Source organism: Odocoileus virginianus, unplaced genomic scaffold (assembly GCF_023699985.2).
Source record: "Odocoileus virginianus isolate 20LAN1187 ecotype Illinois unplaced genomic scaffold, Ovbor_1.2 Unplaced_Contig_38, whole genome shotgun sequence".
NCBI lineage: Eukaryota > Metazoa > Chordata > Mammalia > Artiodactyla > Cervidae > Odocoileus > Odocoileus virginianus.
In genome coordinates, this window is record NW_027224355.1 from 325504 (window position 1) to 343032 (window position 17529).

General features: G+C 37.9%; 1 protein-coding gene across 2 annotated transcripts in view; it reads right to left on the bottom strand.

The window, feature by feature from the left end:
• Positions 1–17529, bottom strand: part of CDKL5 (cyclin dependent kinase like 5) — a 173532-nt gene that overhangs the window by 49230 nt on the left and 106773 nt on the right. For both annotated transcript variants that reach the window (XM_070464635.1, XM_070464636.1), the window contains exons 4-5: positions 14787–14832; positions 2831–2967 (exon numbers count right to left, since the gene is read on the bottom strand). In XM_070464635.1, the coding sequence (XP_070320736.1) occupies positions 2831–2967; positions 14787–14832 (183 nt within the window). The remainder of the gene's footprint in view (positions 1–2830; positions 2968–14786; positions 14833–17529) is intronic.

A 17529-nucleotide genomic window follows, 5' to 3' on the forward strand; every position in this document is an offset into this window, starting at 1 on the left:
ATATCATTTTTTACTTGAAAGAATGACTGATACACAAACATTTATGTTAACAGACAATGGGTTTATTATTGTTATTTTAAATGAATCAGTATTTTTATATTCTTCAGTTTTGACTTCTAATATGATAAATATTAATAGATAAAACCCACATAAATACAAAGAGATTAGGGTTCCCAGTAAAGTTAAGAATGTAAAGCAGTCCTAAGACCAAAAAGTTGATCTACAATTTTGCCCCCGCCAGTCAAGTTGCATATATATAACCAATCAGCTGCTTGCTTATAATACTCTCATACCTATTTATAACAGATATATGTTATTTTAATATAATTATGTATCATATAAGCCAACTAAATAATGTTTTTAAAAAAGAGGTTTGCTGTTTATAAGAAAGTGAAGTTTAATAATTTGGAAAGACTTAAAAGAAAGCCACTACACATAATGCTATCTAATCAAATGTGAATGCAACTAGAAAACACTGGCAAGGGACAGTGGTGGTGGTAAGGATTCTGCACTGAGACTACTTTGCAATGTTTTTTAAGTTTTCACTTCACTTTAAAGAAGCTGACACAGGATATCACTGATGCATTAAGGGTAGAATGTATGTAAGAAAGCCCATCAGAAATCCAACCAGAAGATCAATACCCACTTCTGAAGAGAATGTGGGAAATGAATGTATATTGATAAGTCTTAAGTTAAAATAAAATGGTTAAAGCATATATGTGTCACTTTTTAGGGATTCTCCCCTGGAATTATCTTTTTCAATTAACAAATGCACATGAGGAGTAAAAGGGCTTTGTAATAAAGAACATAAATTGTATGGCTCATTTACTAATCAATTCTAAATTCCTCACTCATAGAGAGAAATGTCCCCCAATACCCATTCTCCCCTTACTAGAGTAATTCGTCTTATAAGTGGATGCATAAATGCCCAGAAAGAAGAGTACGTTTTCCTCCGCCTTGCAGCTAGTATGGCCATGCAGCCAAGTCCTGGCCAATGGGATGTGACAGCTGAAGCTCCATCCTGACCTTGAGGACAAGGGCCACTTCTGAGGGGTGGCAGACCACAAAGGCGGAAGCCACCTGGGATCTCCTGCAGCTGTAGAGCAGAGGTACCATACCCATCTACCTCTGTATTCGTACTTGAGACAGAAACTTCTGTTTTGTTTAAGCCACTGTAATCTTGCGTCTCTGTTACAACCCCCTACCCCTAAGAGCATCTTTCTCCTTGCCCTCTTAAGATTCACTGTCAATCATTAGGCACTGCTACTGATGGGAGGGTGATGGTCACCTTCCACTGAAAAACCATAAGGCCAGCACAAGAATCCCAGGCTTGGAGGTCAGAAGACTGGAGTTCTGAATGCAGCTCTGCCACTTACCAGAAGAGAGACTGCAGACATTACATACTGTCTGATACACATAGGTGATTTCTCCATTTGTTCATACAAAATTGTAAACAATCACCATGAGTAGAATTAGAAATAAAAAAGATAACTAAAATAGATCTGGCCAAATTTTATTATTTGGCAGCAAAACTGTAGATCACATGATTATCTTTGACAATTAAAAAATAAGCATCTGATTTTACAGCAATCCTTTTTTATAACTTTTTAAAAAATATCAAATTTCAGGGTTTTTTTCCCCCAGTGGGAAGGATCCCTTAGGAAAACGTCTAGATTAACACAAAAAAAGAAGCCTTTAAACGGATTCTCGAAAAGCAACATAAAACAGTGTTTTAAGACAACAAAGTTTATATTTTTTCAAGTTTTGCTTGTAATGAAATTATTATATACACATATATTTAATTAGAAAAATAATTTGTAAAGGCTGAATTAATTGAAAAGTCATATTACTGGTTAGCTGTCTTGGCAACTCTGCTTTCCATTTCACGATGATGATGCTGGTGGTGATATTGTCATTTATGACACAGAAAGCACCTGGGAATTGACCTAAAGCAAAGATAAACCTCTCCAGTCTTAATTTTAGATAAGAACACAGGAAATCAGCAGTAGCCACCTATTTACTCAGTAAGGAAACCTCTGAAAGGTCTGTCTGGCTCCAGTTTATTCTATTCTTGTGAAAGCACTTATTTCAGTTCTTGACAATAACCAACTGCTGTAAGTCAGTTGCTGTTCAAGAAACTCATAGGTATACAATATTGTTTACTGCATTGGACATTTCCCTTCAGGTCATATGATTAAAACTGTCACTAAGAGTTAATAACAATTATAAAAATGTGAAAGCAAGTACAGAGACAACTTGAACAATGTGTGCTTTTTCTTCCTTTCTCCCACGCTTCTAATTTCTTACTTGTGGTCTCATCTACCTCCTCAAGCTTTACCTTCTGGCTCCTGGCACATCTTCTTCCCTCAAATAAAGCTACAACACTGACAATTCAAAAAGGCTGCTTCATGAGCCCACTCATTAGCCATCTAAGTCTGATTCAGATACCCACCCTGTGCCTGTGCGATATCTTACACATACTTACATCATCCTGTACCATCACTGTCAATTTATGTGCCTCTCCCTCAGAGGCCTTGCTTAAGTTTAATTAAAATAAACCAAGTCTAAAAATTACTTGTTGAAGATAGAGTCTAAGACTTCAGAAGCCAAATCAATACACTGTTTAAATTTAAGATTATCTCTGTATGGTTAAAGCTTACAAAATCCTTCAATATTTTTTCAGGATTTCTAATGACTGTGGGTAATACTTTCATTTTTACAGTCAGATTAAGAGCACAATGACAAGTCACACTCAACAATAATACTTTAATAGCATCAGAAAGAGCGCTAAATAAAAGAATGAGGCAGATCTCTACTGTCAGTGACTTACTTTTTCAACATACTCAAACACCAAGTACAATTTCCCCCTCCGACGAAAGGCTTCCTTCAACTCCACAATGTTTTCCTGTTTGAGAGTACGAAGCATTTTAAGCTCTCGCAAAGTCGTTTCCTTGACTTCTTCATTTTCTAGAATGTAAACAATGGTGAATAGAGTAAAATTAAAGCTTTCAAACCACTATTCAGGAAATTCTAAGAACAATAAAAACATACCAATTTCACTTTCCACTTTGAGTACTTCTGCATAAGAAGTCCAAGGATGGAATATCAAATATCAGATTTTCTTTTTTTTTTTTTAAATATCAGATTTTCTTGATGAAAGGATCAAGAATGAGAAATTTATAGAAGAAAAGGCTTACTTGACCAGCACGAACCTAACTTTCTACTTGTATTTTCCCATACTCTTTACTGCATAGTGTATAGAAAACAGACTTACAGATACGACATAGGAATCCACTGTCGTGTTAACCCTACCACTACATACACAGGAAGGAGTTTAAAAGGGTAAAAAGGAATCAATCACATCACTGTGCTGAGGAGCTCCCATGCAGCATCCGTAGCAGCTGAAATTTTCAGGTTGGGCCTGAAGCTTTGGCTTAAGAGAGCATTTTATCCCCCAGGCTGCGTAAGTCACCTCTGTGAGCAGAGGTCACGTGCCCTGCACGCATCCATAGTGCAGCTCACAGTCGACCTGCAGGAAACTCTAAGGGTGACTGATCTCTCTGAACAGCGGCTGCTGCCAGTTCCTGCTGTCCTCCTGTGGCATGTCCATCTGTCCACCCCCAGGTAGTGTAATGTACTGGGATGGAGAACTTAGGCTGAACCAACACACCCTTTCGTATCATTAACTCCACTCATGATGAACTCTCAGACACAGAGGAAGGACAGAAGTCACATTAACTCTAATGGATCAATTGGCAGGAGAGCAAGTAAGGTACTATTTCATGCTAAAGGAATTTTTATAATAGCTTTAGATTTAGTTGGGACATCCTAACCGCCATGGTTACATATGTATATACTAGGAAGGATATAGGTTCTTAATCCCTGATCGGCATTCCGAAAACCAAAAACATCAGTCTAAAAACTGATATTTTTTTTTCTAACTTTAAGGCAAATCTCTTTAGGAGCAAAACCTGAACTAACATGAAACCACTTATAAGTCTTTGTTTAACCTACTTAGTATAAATAATTCTTATGTTATGCTTTAGAAATAATACCTGATCACAGGATCCTAAAGTGACGTGCCATATTTCCATTCTAAAATCTAAAAGTTATGAATTCTAAAATACACATGGCTCCAAGGTTTTGGGTAATGGTCAGAATCCTAGCTTGAAAGTCTAAGCTGTGTGACCCTCACATTCAGGCATGTCTGGGAAGGAAGAAAATAGGGTGAGGGACAGAGATGAGAAAGACGAAGATGCCTTCAAAAAAGAGATGTTTTCTAGAGAAAAGATCCTAAATGGGACCAAAGAGGGAAGGGAGATCCTAAATGCAAGGCCAGCAGTACCTCTGAGATTATGGTTGCCCCACACAGTTCAGGATCTTAGTTCCTGGACCAGGGACTGAATCCAGGACCTGGCAGTGAAAATGCCAAGTCATAACCACTGGACCACCAGGGAATTCCCCTACCCCCCTCCCTTCAAACTGAGTTTAAAGAAAAGAGACTATAATAAAACCATGGGCTTTGTAGTAGCCCCCCAAGTACCTGCAATAAACAGGAAACAAAGCCAATGCTCTTTTATGAACTGGTTACACAAGTGAAATACTCTCCTTACTTCAAGAAAACTACTGGAGAATCCTGGAACAGGAATTCTGCCTATCAGAAGGCAGGAAGCAGCAGTAGCAAAGGCGGACAGTGGCACAGGCAGTAAACCAATCCACCCACATCAGGGGGGTCAACTGGAAACCTGGTCCTCACGGGGCCCATGTCGGAGCATGAAACAGGGGGCCACCTGGCAGTAGGGGCAATGAATGTGATGTGATTAGAGGACTTTCCAAAGTAGCTTAGAGGTTTGTGGTGGGGGCAGATGTACAGCTGTTCTGCAAACCGGGGCTGGGCCAGAGAATTGGTGTTTTGTAACTGTCAGAAGTGCTAAAGACTAGGGAGGCTAAATGCCTCCAGTCTTATGAAGAAGGCTAACCTGTTTCTCTGCTGTTCCATCTGAGTTATTCCCAAGGTTGAGGTAATCAAACTAAAATCTACCTATCTCTAAGACACAAACTGCCACACAGATGGTCTTCTAATAAGGAAGTAATTCAGCAAGAGACAACTATACTACTCATGACCTGGTCCTTGTCTGCGTTTCCACCCCCATCTCATGCCCTTCTCTCCCTACCTTCATGTTAGTCTTTCGGTTCCCAAAAGAGCCCCAAACTTTATTTTTTAACCTTAGGGCCTTTGAACTTGTTCCCTCTGCTGAGAACCCTCATTACACTACCAGACTCTTTACACGGCTAGCTCCTTCAGGCTTTAGTTTAAATGTCACTCGATCACTCAACCAAAGCAAGCCTCCAGCCCCATTAGTACTCATCTCAGTACTCTGACTTTTCATTCACAAACCTTCCCATCATCTTTATTGATGTATTTGTTTGCTTACTGGTTTACCATCTACGTGGCCAACGTTGCTAATCCGAGAGCTCTAGGACAACGTGTCTAAGTTCTGCTTGGTATTCAATAACACACATCCAACCACCTAGGACTGGACCTGGTACAGAGGAGATCAATAAATACTCCCTACACAAATGCTTTTGATGGTGCTACGAGGAAATCTTTGCCCATATGTGGCTAGCTCTTATTCCCATAAAACACGGGAAGCAGCAATATGATATCAAACAAAAGGCACTTTGCCCTCCTAGTTTTGAGGACAGTGTTTTCAAGCTTCTCTCTCTAGAACTTTGAAAGGGCCATTTTTCAGACAGTAAGACAAACTGAATTTACTTTCCCTATTCACCTCTGCTCCTAGTAGTCTACAATATGTGACTATGAAAAATGAAGGCTCCAGAAAGCTGACAGCACCAACGGTCAAGAACACATATATATTTGGTCATTAGAACATCCCTAAGCTATGCTTGAGCTGGTTACAAATAAATGGTGCAACAAAGTAAAAGGTAAATAAAGCTGGTATACTTTTTCTAATCAAAAGCTTAGGGAATTCTTGGCACTGAAAAACAAGTACCTTTGTATCATTACCAAATTGTGGCAGTTTCACTTTGCTAACAGATAAAGCCAAATGGCCAAAGCAACATGGCTATCATAGAAGCAACACTGAAGTAGGATCCAGGAGACCTAGATTTTGGACCCTTTTAACCAACTAACAATGTAACATGTGACTCTGGGCAAGCCATTTAACTTTTCATTCATAAAATAACCAAATGGACACGCCTCCACACCCACACAGTACCTTAAAAAGTCCCATGGCCTTTTCCAAATCTAATAATCCATGATTTCTTTTCATTAAAATTTCACTGATTATGAGCCTAAACTCCACTGAATTTTGGTACTTTGTTATATATATATTTATCATTTGAATCTATACTAACTTTGCTAAACAACAGCTAAAGAGAAAAGAAAAACAAACCATCAAAAAGAAGGTCACAAAATCACTTAGTATGCAGAGCCACCTCATTTAAGCAGCTCATCTTGTTTAGGAAGTGAAGGTTCTTCTAATTTATGCCACTCAGTTATTAAAAGTTGAGGTAAGCACTTCAGCACTAAGATTGTAATGAATGGGAACAGGAAGAAAGTGGAGTTATTAATTCTGTAAGTGAAAGCAAAAATGCACACTCTTCATTATCTGGAAATTCCATTATTTTTGTTCCTATGAGTACTTTTAAAGGTTTCTGGCCTACTCTATGTGCTTTATGATGAAAATTGTGGCACTGAATGATTAGATTATGGGGAAGAGGAATGCACATTCCACTTATACATGCTTCTCTCCTCAGAGGTTCAGAAAGTAGCAAAGTTGTTGAGTAAGGCAGATTTTTTTTTTAATTTTTAAATTTTTTTTTATTTCATTAATCTTTATATTTTTTTTTTTTTCCATTTATTTTTATTAGTTGGAGGCTAATTACTTTACATCATTGCAGTGGTTTTTGTCATACATTGAAATGAATTAGCCATGGATTTACATGTATTCCCCATCCCGGTCCCCCCTCCCACCTCCCTCTCCACCCGATCCCTCTGGGTCTTCCCAGTGCACCAGGCCCGAGCACTTGTCTCATGCACCCAACCTGGGCTGGTTATCTGTTTCACCCTAGATAATATACATGTTTTGATGTTGTTCTCTTGAAACATCCCACCCTCGCCTTCTCCCAGAGTCCACAAGTCTGTTCTATACATCTGAGTCTCTTTTTCTGTTTTGCATATAGGGTTATCGTTACCATCTTTCTAAAGTCCATATATATGTGTTAGTATACTGTAATGGTCTTTATCTTTCTGGCTTACTTCGCTCTGTATAATGGGCTCCAGTTTCATCCATCTCATTAGAACTGATTCAAATGAATTCTTTTTAATGGCTGAGTAATATTCCATGGTGTATATGTACCACAGCTTCCTTATCCATTCGTCTGCTGATGCCCATCTAGGTTGCTTCCATGTCCTGGCAATTATAAACAGTGCTGCGATGAACATTGGGGTGCACGTGTCTCTTTCAGATCTGGTTTCCTTGGTGTGAATGCCCAGAAGTGGGATTGCTGGGTCATATGGCAGTTCTATTTCCAGCTTTTTAAGAAATCTCCACACTGTTTTCCATAGTGGCTGTACTAATTTGCATTCCCACCAACAGTGTAAGAGGGTTCCCTTTTCTCCACACCCTCTCCAGCATTTATTGCTTGTAGACTTTTGGATAGCAGCCATCCTGACTGGCGTATAATGGTACCTCATTGTGGTTTTGATTTGCATTTCTCTGATAATGAGTGATGTTGAGCATCTTTTCATGTGTTTTTTTGCCATCTGTATGTCTTCCTTGGAGAAATGTCTGTTGAGTTCTTTGGCCCATTTTTTGATTGGGTCATTTATTTTTCTGGAGTTGAGCTGGAGGAGTTGCTTGTATATTTTTGAGATTAATCCTTTGTCTGTTGCTTCGCTTGCTATTATTTTCTCCCAATCTGAGGGCTGTCTTTTCACCTTGCTTATAGTTTCCTTTGTTGTGCAAAAGCTTTTAAGTTTCATTAGGTCCCATTTGTTTATTTTTGCTTTTGTTTCTAAAATTCTGGGATGTGGGTCATAGAGGATCCTGCTGTGATTTATGTCGGAGAGTGTTTTGCCTATGTTCTCCTCTAGGAGTTTTATAGTTTCTGGTCTTACATTTAGATCTTTAATCCATTTTGAGTTTATTTTTGTGTATGGTGTTAGAAAGTGTTCTAGTTTCATTCTTTTACAGGTGGTTGACCAGTTTTCCCAGCACCACTTGTTAAAGAGGTTGTCTTTTTTCCATTGTATATCCTTGGTAAGGCAGATTTTTAAAGGTAGATGTATAATCCACTGAAGTGGGCACAATTTCCCCTGCCTTCCAGTTGAAATAATCTCATGGCTTTTTATTTAGGCTGTGTGTGTGTGTGTGTTAGTCACATTGGACTCTTTGCAACCCTATGTACTGTAGCCCACCAGGCTCCCTCTGTCCATGGAATTCTCCAGGCAAGAATACTGGAGTGGGTTGCCCATTTTCTCCAGGGGATCTTCCCAACCTAGGGATCAAACCCGGGTCTCCTGCATTGCAGGCAGATTCTTTACCATCTGAGCTACCAGGGAAGCCCTTTATTTAGGCTAGGCTACTCCAGTTCACAAATGAAGAAATCAAGTCTAGAAAGAATAACTTTCTCAGGGCAAGTGAAGGGAATGTCACACCACGTAGAACACAGGGATAGAGGTGACATGGTGTAAAGGTAGTGGGTGAGCTTTGGAGAGTGAGTCGGAACACCCAAATTCAGGCCTAGACTGTTTCTGCTTCACTACATGGCAAAGCAGCACAGTGTCAGTGGAAGAGAAGCTCAATGAAGATCCTGGGGTCTGTGTCTTAGTCTCAGTTAATCAAATAGTTACTGTGGTTCCTCAGCTGTAAACTAGTGTTAGCATTCTACTAGATGCTGCTGAAGGCCCTACCATGTGATTCCTGCTTATATGCATGCTGATAGACCTGGTCATCAATTACCATGGAAGGTATTTAGCTTAGTACAGGTAGTGCTTCTGACAAAGTTCTGTAAATTCTACTGAATGATGACTAAATAGTAGGGCCAGAAAAATGACAATTAAAAAAAAAAAAAAACAACAACTAACCTATTTCTAAACTTGCCAGCAAGGCTGAAAGTTAACACATGTAAAAGTCAAGGAGGGAGATACAAAGTAAAAGAAAACAATTTTTAAGAAGAAAGATCACAGAAGCAAAAGAAATGCAAAGATAAATGATGAAAAGAGAAAAATCTAAAGATGAGCAGAAACTCTTCTGAAACTCTATTTTTAAAGAACTGTGGGCTTGGAAAAGAAGTCTAGAAATAACTATAACCTACTTTATGAAATCACAAACTTGACACTTTTGTATAACCAAAGAGACACCCCAAAATGGACTTTAAACAGGTACTCTGCGAGGAAAAGTCAAGCCATCATTGTACAAAACCATAGCGGTGCCATTTTTGAGTCTGGATGCCTTGACTGAAGGAACATCAACAGGAAGCAAGAAAAACGGCCGGGGCGGGGAGGGGGGGGGTGGTGGGGGTGGGGGTGGTGTTGAATGGTGGTGTTGCTGTCATATATACCAAAAATAATGAGAATTTTTACATCTTCAGAGATGAAGGCCAGATAAAGCACAATGGAAATGGATTAAAACATGAAAGGTGCAAAAGGTTCACCAAATCCAAGAAGAATCCCTGAAGTTTGAAAGAGATCCATTTTGGTCATTAAAAATAAGTGTGGTGAAATCATGACTAGCTCAAACTTAGTGAACTGATTCATCTGTTTAACCGAGGGTTGGACAGTCTGTCTCAAGGCCTCTCTTATAAGAAATCAGATTCTTGAATTTAAAGATTATGAACCCTTGTTTTGTACAAGTATACAAAATAAGAGACCAGAGTTCCCTTGATTCTGAGATCAGAATAGAACTTTCTAGTGTCTGAGTAAAAATAAGGACAACATAAACTTGAGGAAAGAATGATCAATTAAACATTTTCTCATGAGTAAGAACAACTATGTCCATTCCAAGGTAAAATATTTACCTATAGAAAACATAAACAGGAGCAAGATATGAAATGCAAGCAATTTTGATAGAAAAGCAAAGACATAGCCTAAATCCTATCTTAGCCATAGACTACTACACAACTCCCTGAAAGTTAGCCTCCTTGATATGTATGGAGGCCCAATGACAAGTGAGGAGGATCTCTCCTCACCCTATCACCCGTACATTCAGGAAGGGCCGAGAAGTTAGAATAAACAAAAGGTACTATCACATCAGATGATTCAAAAGTTTGTCAAAAATAAATTTTAGACCACAGGACTCCTTTAATTAAAGGTTGAACAGTGTTTTTAATTCTTGCTGGTCCAAAGTGAAAGTGAAGTCACTCAGTCGTGTCCGACTCTTTGCGACCCCATGGACTGTAGCCTACCAGGCTCCTCTGTCCATGGAATTTTCCAGGCAAGAGTACTGGAGTAGGTTGCCATTTCCTTCTCCAGGGGATCTTCCCGACCCAGGATTGAACCCGGGTCTCCCACATTGCAGGCAGACGCTTTACCATCTGAGCCACCAGGGAAGCCCGGTGCTGGTCCAAAGCTATCTAAATTAGTGCTCTTGTATTATTTAAATTGAGCATGGTAGACACTGGCACATAAGAGAATGCTGATCCAAAGTGATAGAAGATTATCATCTGAACATCAAATCTCAATGTATAAGACTGGAATTATAGCAAGGGTAGGAGGATTAGCCTCAGTTTATCATTATACATAGCCTGAAAAGTACCTTTTAACTAAATAATCTCTAGTATCTTTTTGGTCTCTAATCCTTTTTCTCTTCTCAGAAAAATACAAATACATACTGAGCAGAATTAATTCTATGAAGACTTCTGGTTGGTTAGGTATTTATTAGTTAAGTGTTTCCCTGTGGAAACTTATATTAATAGACACATTTATAATACTATCACTCAGGGTATCATCAAGAATTCATTATCTTAAAAAAAAAAAGAATTCATTATCTGAGACTCCACATTTATGATGATGAATAAACAAATAAAAGTAATCAAAATAGAAAATATTAACAAATGAAAGGATCTCAAATAAAAATGTCTTCACTCAAGCATTCCTTCCTTTTAACAGGAGTTTTTAATTCCCACCAGTGTGTCAAAGGTTTTCAGGGAGAATCATAGCAAAGACACTGATAAATGACCTGATAAGAGTTATACCAGTTAATTGGAGAGAAAAAAAAAAAAAAACCTGACAAGGATGAAGACAAGGAAAAAAAAACCAGGAACATACTGAAAAAGAAGTGACAAAACCTTTTGTATACTTTTAATGACCTTTTTTTTTAATGACCTTTTTATTGTGAAAGTCATTCACTGACCTAGCCCTGCCAAAAGATAACACTTGATTCTTTTCTCTAAGAAACAGTACATAGTTGCTATTATAATCTAAATTGTATTAACTATAAGATAAAGTAAACTTATTTTCATAATTTTAGTTTCTTTTTTTTTCAACTTAAAACTCTCAATTTAACTTTTTATTTACTATAAAATTTTGGTTTCCATTTTAAATAATAATCTAGGATAATAACGACTTCCTGAACTAAACAGCAGTCTACCTTAAAATGATGCTCAAAAAATGGTTCATGTAAATTTGTGGATACATATGAATTTAACGAGAAACAGGACATTATCATAATCTTTTAAAACTAAAAGAAGATTATACTCAAAAAATATTCCTTGATACCATTAGCATGAGAATACTTGATTAGCTTGAATGTGGGTCAGACCAAGTTCAGATCCCATTTCAGTTTAACAATGTTTTCACAGAATTATTTCATTACCTTCACAAAGATTTTTAAATTCTGGATTTAGAAAAGTCAGTATCATAATATCAAAAGAATATATTCAGGGTAACTAATAAAGGAAACTCATGGGAACTATATGACAATAAGGGCAATATTATCCTGAAATGATATTTTTAATTATAATTAGCTTGACTAAAATTTAAGATGATAAACTGATACAGAATTAAGTGGTTTACATAGGGGTTGAATGGACATCCTCACCAACACTAGACTATCTATGTACACTTCACACTCTAAAAGGGTGTTAACTGCACATGTTCCCTTGCTTTCCATTAAGCACGGTAATACTCAGGCAGGAGGAAAAGGGTAAAGACAGAAAAGACTGTGTTAGGTCTTCAGGGAGAACTGGAAATAAAAGGAACGTGTGCCTAGGATAGGCCTGGAACTGAGAAGTTAGGAATAATTGGATACATTTTCAGATTCTATCACTGAAATATTTAGGAAGTATCCCTCCAGAAGTATGTACAGGCATGCCTACAAAGTGTCCAGGTGCAAGGTGGGTGAGTGATGGGGCTGCATGCTTCTGAGGTATAGTAACTGATAATGGCCCAGCACAGATGAGGGCAGAGTGGATTCGTGTTTTGTCAGCTCAGTGAAATAGGAACTGATCAAATGTTTCCCATAATGTTTAGACTACCAATACAGTTCTGGGATGCCACAACTAGAAACAATCTCTCTCACCTCAAAATTATGCGAAGTGATTCAGGCACTGACTGCTTCTCCTCTTTTACTGCTTTCTATTTACAGGTCTTAATTCTAATTGGTCAGAAGCTTCTTGAAAGTATCCAGACCTGATTTACCTTCATTGTTCTTACAACACCTGGTTCAGTACTCAGTGAAATTTTTTTCTTGGCAATACCATCCAGCATGGTGCTGTTAGTTCCCTGACCAGGGATCACACCCAAAGCCCCTGCAGTGGAAGTACAGAGTCTTAACCACTGGACCGCCAAGGAAGTCCCCAGTGCTCAATGAATTTCAACAGATACACTGCTGCTGCTGCTAAGTCGCTTCAGTAGTGTCCGACTCTGTGCGACCCCATAGACGGCAGCCCACCAGGCTCCCCTGTCCCTGGGATTCTCCAGAGAGATACACTACTGATTGCCAATCTGAAGGTACTCTAACGTAGGGTCAAATATATCACTTAATTGAAGCTAAGAATTAGTATTCTATAGGATAGAGGTTGTAAAGAAGTGGATGCTGTTTTTTTTTTTTAAAGCAATGACATATGTGGCCTAGATAGCACTGCTTTTCAAAAATTTGATGACACATTATTTCTGGTGGTAACTGATGGTTGACAATGTGCCTTACAAGATGAATGCACAGTCAGAAGTTTTTATATGCAGGCAAAGGTTATGCTTTGATCTACTGTTGCAACCACTCTTTTTAGTAGAACACCATTTGTCTCCTGGCCACCTGTGGTTAGCCCAAAGCCACTGCTCAAAGAGCTCACTTCCAATGGTCTCCTAGTGGGTTGGCCTGGGGCTATTGCTTCCTATTAGACTACAGGTATATCATTTGAAGTATGGCTTTTTTGGGTTTTGTTTTTAAAGAATAAGCTAAAAGTACTTTTTTTTGGCCTACTCTTTAAGGCTGCCAAGACAAGGCTAAAATTCCCAGCTGACGTGCATGTGCTCCACATAACCAGCACATCAGAGCTGGGTTACATCAAATACTACTGTCTCTATCCTAGGAAGTGTTGGTGAGGCCCATTTGCTATTTAATGTTTGCTAAGTCTCTAAGGTAGGGGTGGTGAATGTTCACAAATACAGAGGCTGGTATCTGACAGTACACAGTTGCTATGTGCTGATGAAGGTAGGATATGAATGCTATTGTCACGCTTCCAACTAGATATGATCGGTTGATGCTATGGTGGGATCTCTCACTCCTGTAGCACTAGTTTTCAAATGGCAGGCTGTGACTCATTAGTGGTGAAATCAAAATATTTGATGCCAAAATAGGTACTTATATGAATTTATATGAGCAAGAAAGAACAGAAAATGAAGAACCTCACATTAGTAAAATAACCTTGTGAAACTTTCCCTACAGTTTTATATGTATGATATTATGTATGAGAATACTGTGTTAGGAGGTAAAAAATATTTCTGCTTGGAGTCTCTGTCAAAAAAACCTGAAAAAAAAAGCTACCTGGATCTTCTTAGAGGCCACGTCTGTCTTTGGAGTCAGTTTTACTACTTGGCTGTATTTGTATGGCCAATAATAGTCTGGATTTAAAACCTAATGGCCTAATGAAATGCTTTATTTTTTCTCCTGTACATTACTTTCACTGTGTACACTATTTTGTTGTTGTTGTTGCTGTTAATCTTTTATTTTAAACCTTCTCGCCCAGTATAGGCAAATTTAATACTCTATTTGAAATGGTCTGTATGTGTGACCAAAGCCTCCAAGTACGGTATTTCTTCTTGAAAAGCTTTTCTTTTCCCAATGAGTTATTCTAAATATAAAACCATTCCCTCTGTACTGTCTACATACTACTTATCTTTATATTTCCATCTAACTAGGAAGCAGAGATCCCAGTAACCAATACCAAAGCCTTTAACACAGCACTCACTACTTGGATGAACCCAGGAAGTATTTACCTCAAATAAGTTTTCTCATTTTAAACTGTTAGTATGTAGAACAGTGTAAATAGCATGTCTTCTGTCCAGCATTTGAAGCAAGATTTCCAATGCTGTCTCTTTAAAACACAAAGTGAATTTTCTGATATCATGAGATTTGAAAATATTCACACAAGAGGAACTAGATGTTTCAAAGCAAAGCATGATGATCAATAAGATATATTTATTATACTTCCTGAGATTGAGACTCTAAAACCTAAGGAACAGAGTCTAATCAGCTAGATTTCATCTCTTCCATATTCTATTCACAAAAACTAAATACAGAAAGAAAAAAATATATATATACCTTCACTGTCCTTGAATTTCTTGATTGCCACAATTTCATGAGTTTCCTGCAAAGGAAAAGAGGCAGAAGAAAAGTCATTCTCTAGTATTTTTCAAACTGGGAATCCCAACTGTCTGGAGATATATTCTGAAACAGAGTAGCAAGAATTTAGAGAATAAAAAAATAAATCCTCCTTGTCCCCAGTCCCTCATTTCTCAGTTCCAAAACTGTCTTTCTTACTACCCTGCAGGCATTGTCAGGGAAGGAAAAGGAGAATGGGGAGAGGCTGGGGGACTAAGGGCTGATCTGGCAACAGAGCAAGGATGAACCAGCAGCGCCAATGTCTTGAGGCAATGCAAAAGTAGAAGGATAGATGACAATAGACAACATCTATATTGCCCTCTGAAACCCAGGGACACATTTAATTGGGTTTCTCAGATCAGAGAAAAAACTTCTATAACACTTGGTAGTTGCTGGTAGCAGAATACCTCTTCCAAGTCTCCTCCTTTCACATATCTCTTCCTAACAAACCTATCTTCCTAACCTATCTAGTTATTCACCAGCTCCTCCCCATTGACACCCACTTCAAATCCAAAATGGATAAATATTTGCCACCAAATACCAATCATTAACATCCCCCTATCTTTATTTAGCCCTCTTGAATTAACAGAAGTAGTTGGTGAGAAGAACCCTACTTTAAACTGAAACATCAGAAGTTCTTTTTTTTTCTGGTCTTTTTTGGCTGGAAGAGAAGAAAATAAAGGCTAGAAAGGAAATGGAAATGCTAAGGATTAAGTATAACTATGCTAAATAATTCATGTCTAATATTCTAGCCTATAAAAGGAACAAAAAAGCTTTTGGCAAAATAATATATAGATTCTTCAAAGCCAACATGTCATATAAAAAGGTCTTCTGGATAATTCAGGCCCTCTCTTTTTTTACTCTAAGTAGGGATACTTTCAGATCTGTAAGAGCAAACCTTTTATAAAACTTTGTCCCTGCATCAAAACAAAAACAGATACAATATGAGGCAATAACCAACAGAGTACAAAATCATTAACTTATCCAAAATACATGCTTTTCTCTTAGGTTCCTTATAAAAGCAAAGGAAATCATAAAAGTAGGGAGAAAAAAATAAATTTTTAAAAAGCGACTATTATGGTGAAAAACAAACATTATGGTGAAAGACAAACCCTGAGTCATAACCATGTCTGTAAATCAAACCCTGTTTCTCACCTGCCCGTTGAAAATAGTAGAAAGTACCAGCTTTCATATTTGTGTTACAGGGGGAAAATTAACTGAAAGTGCTATAGGCTACTGAGGAAAAAGATTCTTATTAAGGTTATTATGTTTTTGTTTTTTACGGGAGAAACAGAATGTAGAGTACAGAGAGCTTTGGGGATACAATTTATTTGTATATCGGCAGACCTTCTGATTTAAACTCAGCCGTCCAGGTATTTTCTGATACTGTAATGGTTTCATTATTGAGAAAGAAAAACTGCAAAGTCAAAAGTGATGTGGAGGATGATCACCTAGAATATTAATAGAGGTACCAGGTAACTCTGCTTAGTATGCTGGTTGGTGGTTTAGTCGCTAAGTTGTGTCTGACTCTTGTGGACTGTAGCCTGCCAGGCTCCTCTGTCCATGGGATTTTCCAGGCAAGAATACTGGAGTGGATTGCCATTTCCTTCTCCAGGGGATCTTCCCGACCCAGGAATCAAACCCAGGTCTCCTGCATTGCAGGCAGATTCTTTACCAACTGAGCTATGAGGGAAGCTCACTCTCTCTTAATACACCAACATTGAAAAAAAAAAAATACACCAACATTGTTTTCTTCCCCTGCTCCTTTTCAAATGGCTCCAGCTAGCAACCCACCTACAGCCTAAGGGAAAGTACAAAACCCTATCAAGAAAACTGCTCACAGCACCAAGAAGGGGGCAGCAGGATGGCATCCAGGAAGAGAGGCCAACTGCCCACATTTCAACTGAGTGTAGCATTTCATCCTATAGTGCACATTTTTTTGTTGCGTCCTAAGTGTTAAAGCTTTGTTTGATTTTATAAAAGGTCTTGCTTAGTTCAAAACTGCCCACTGATATGACTACATATTTAAATTTATGACTGCCACCATCTTGAAGAAAGAAATTCATCAGATTTTCCCCCGGCAATCTCATAAATAGAATTTACAGTATAAAACAGTTGCCTGAAGGGGGGGGGCGAAGGTCAAATAAAATAAAATGTTTATTCTTTTATTTATCCTTTCATCAATACCATGAAAATCCTGTTTTGCCTCCACACACACACACACTCAATATGGGTTGTGTATTTACTTACAGAACAAAGTCAAACAAATGGAAGTTTTCTACATAAAGTCAATTCAATGTATGGTAGAAAACACAAATACAATTAAGAGCAGATGCTGGAAAAATTTAACATTTTTATTCATACTACTTATAAAATTAATATGAACTCATATAAAAGAATATAAAGGGATATGAGTATAAAAAGAAATAAAAAACTGTATAACCCTTCCCAATAACACTTGATAATATTTTCTTCCAGTAAATTTTTCTCAAATTGGAAGAATCTGACCACACATATACTGTGTTGTATGTTGCTTTTAATTCACTTGATATTGTACATGGAATATTCTGACCTGTCATTAAATATTTTTGAAAACCACTATTTTTAATAGATGGTTATTTAACCAATCTACCAATGAACACACTTCAACATCTGCATCCTCATTTCCATAAAGCAAATTCTG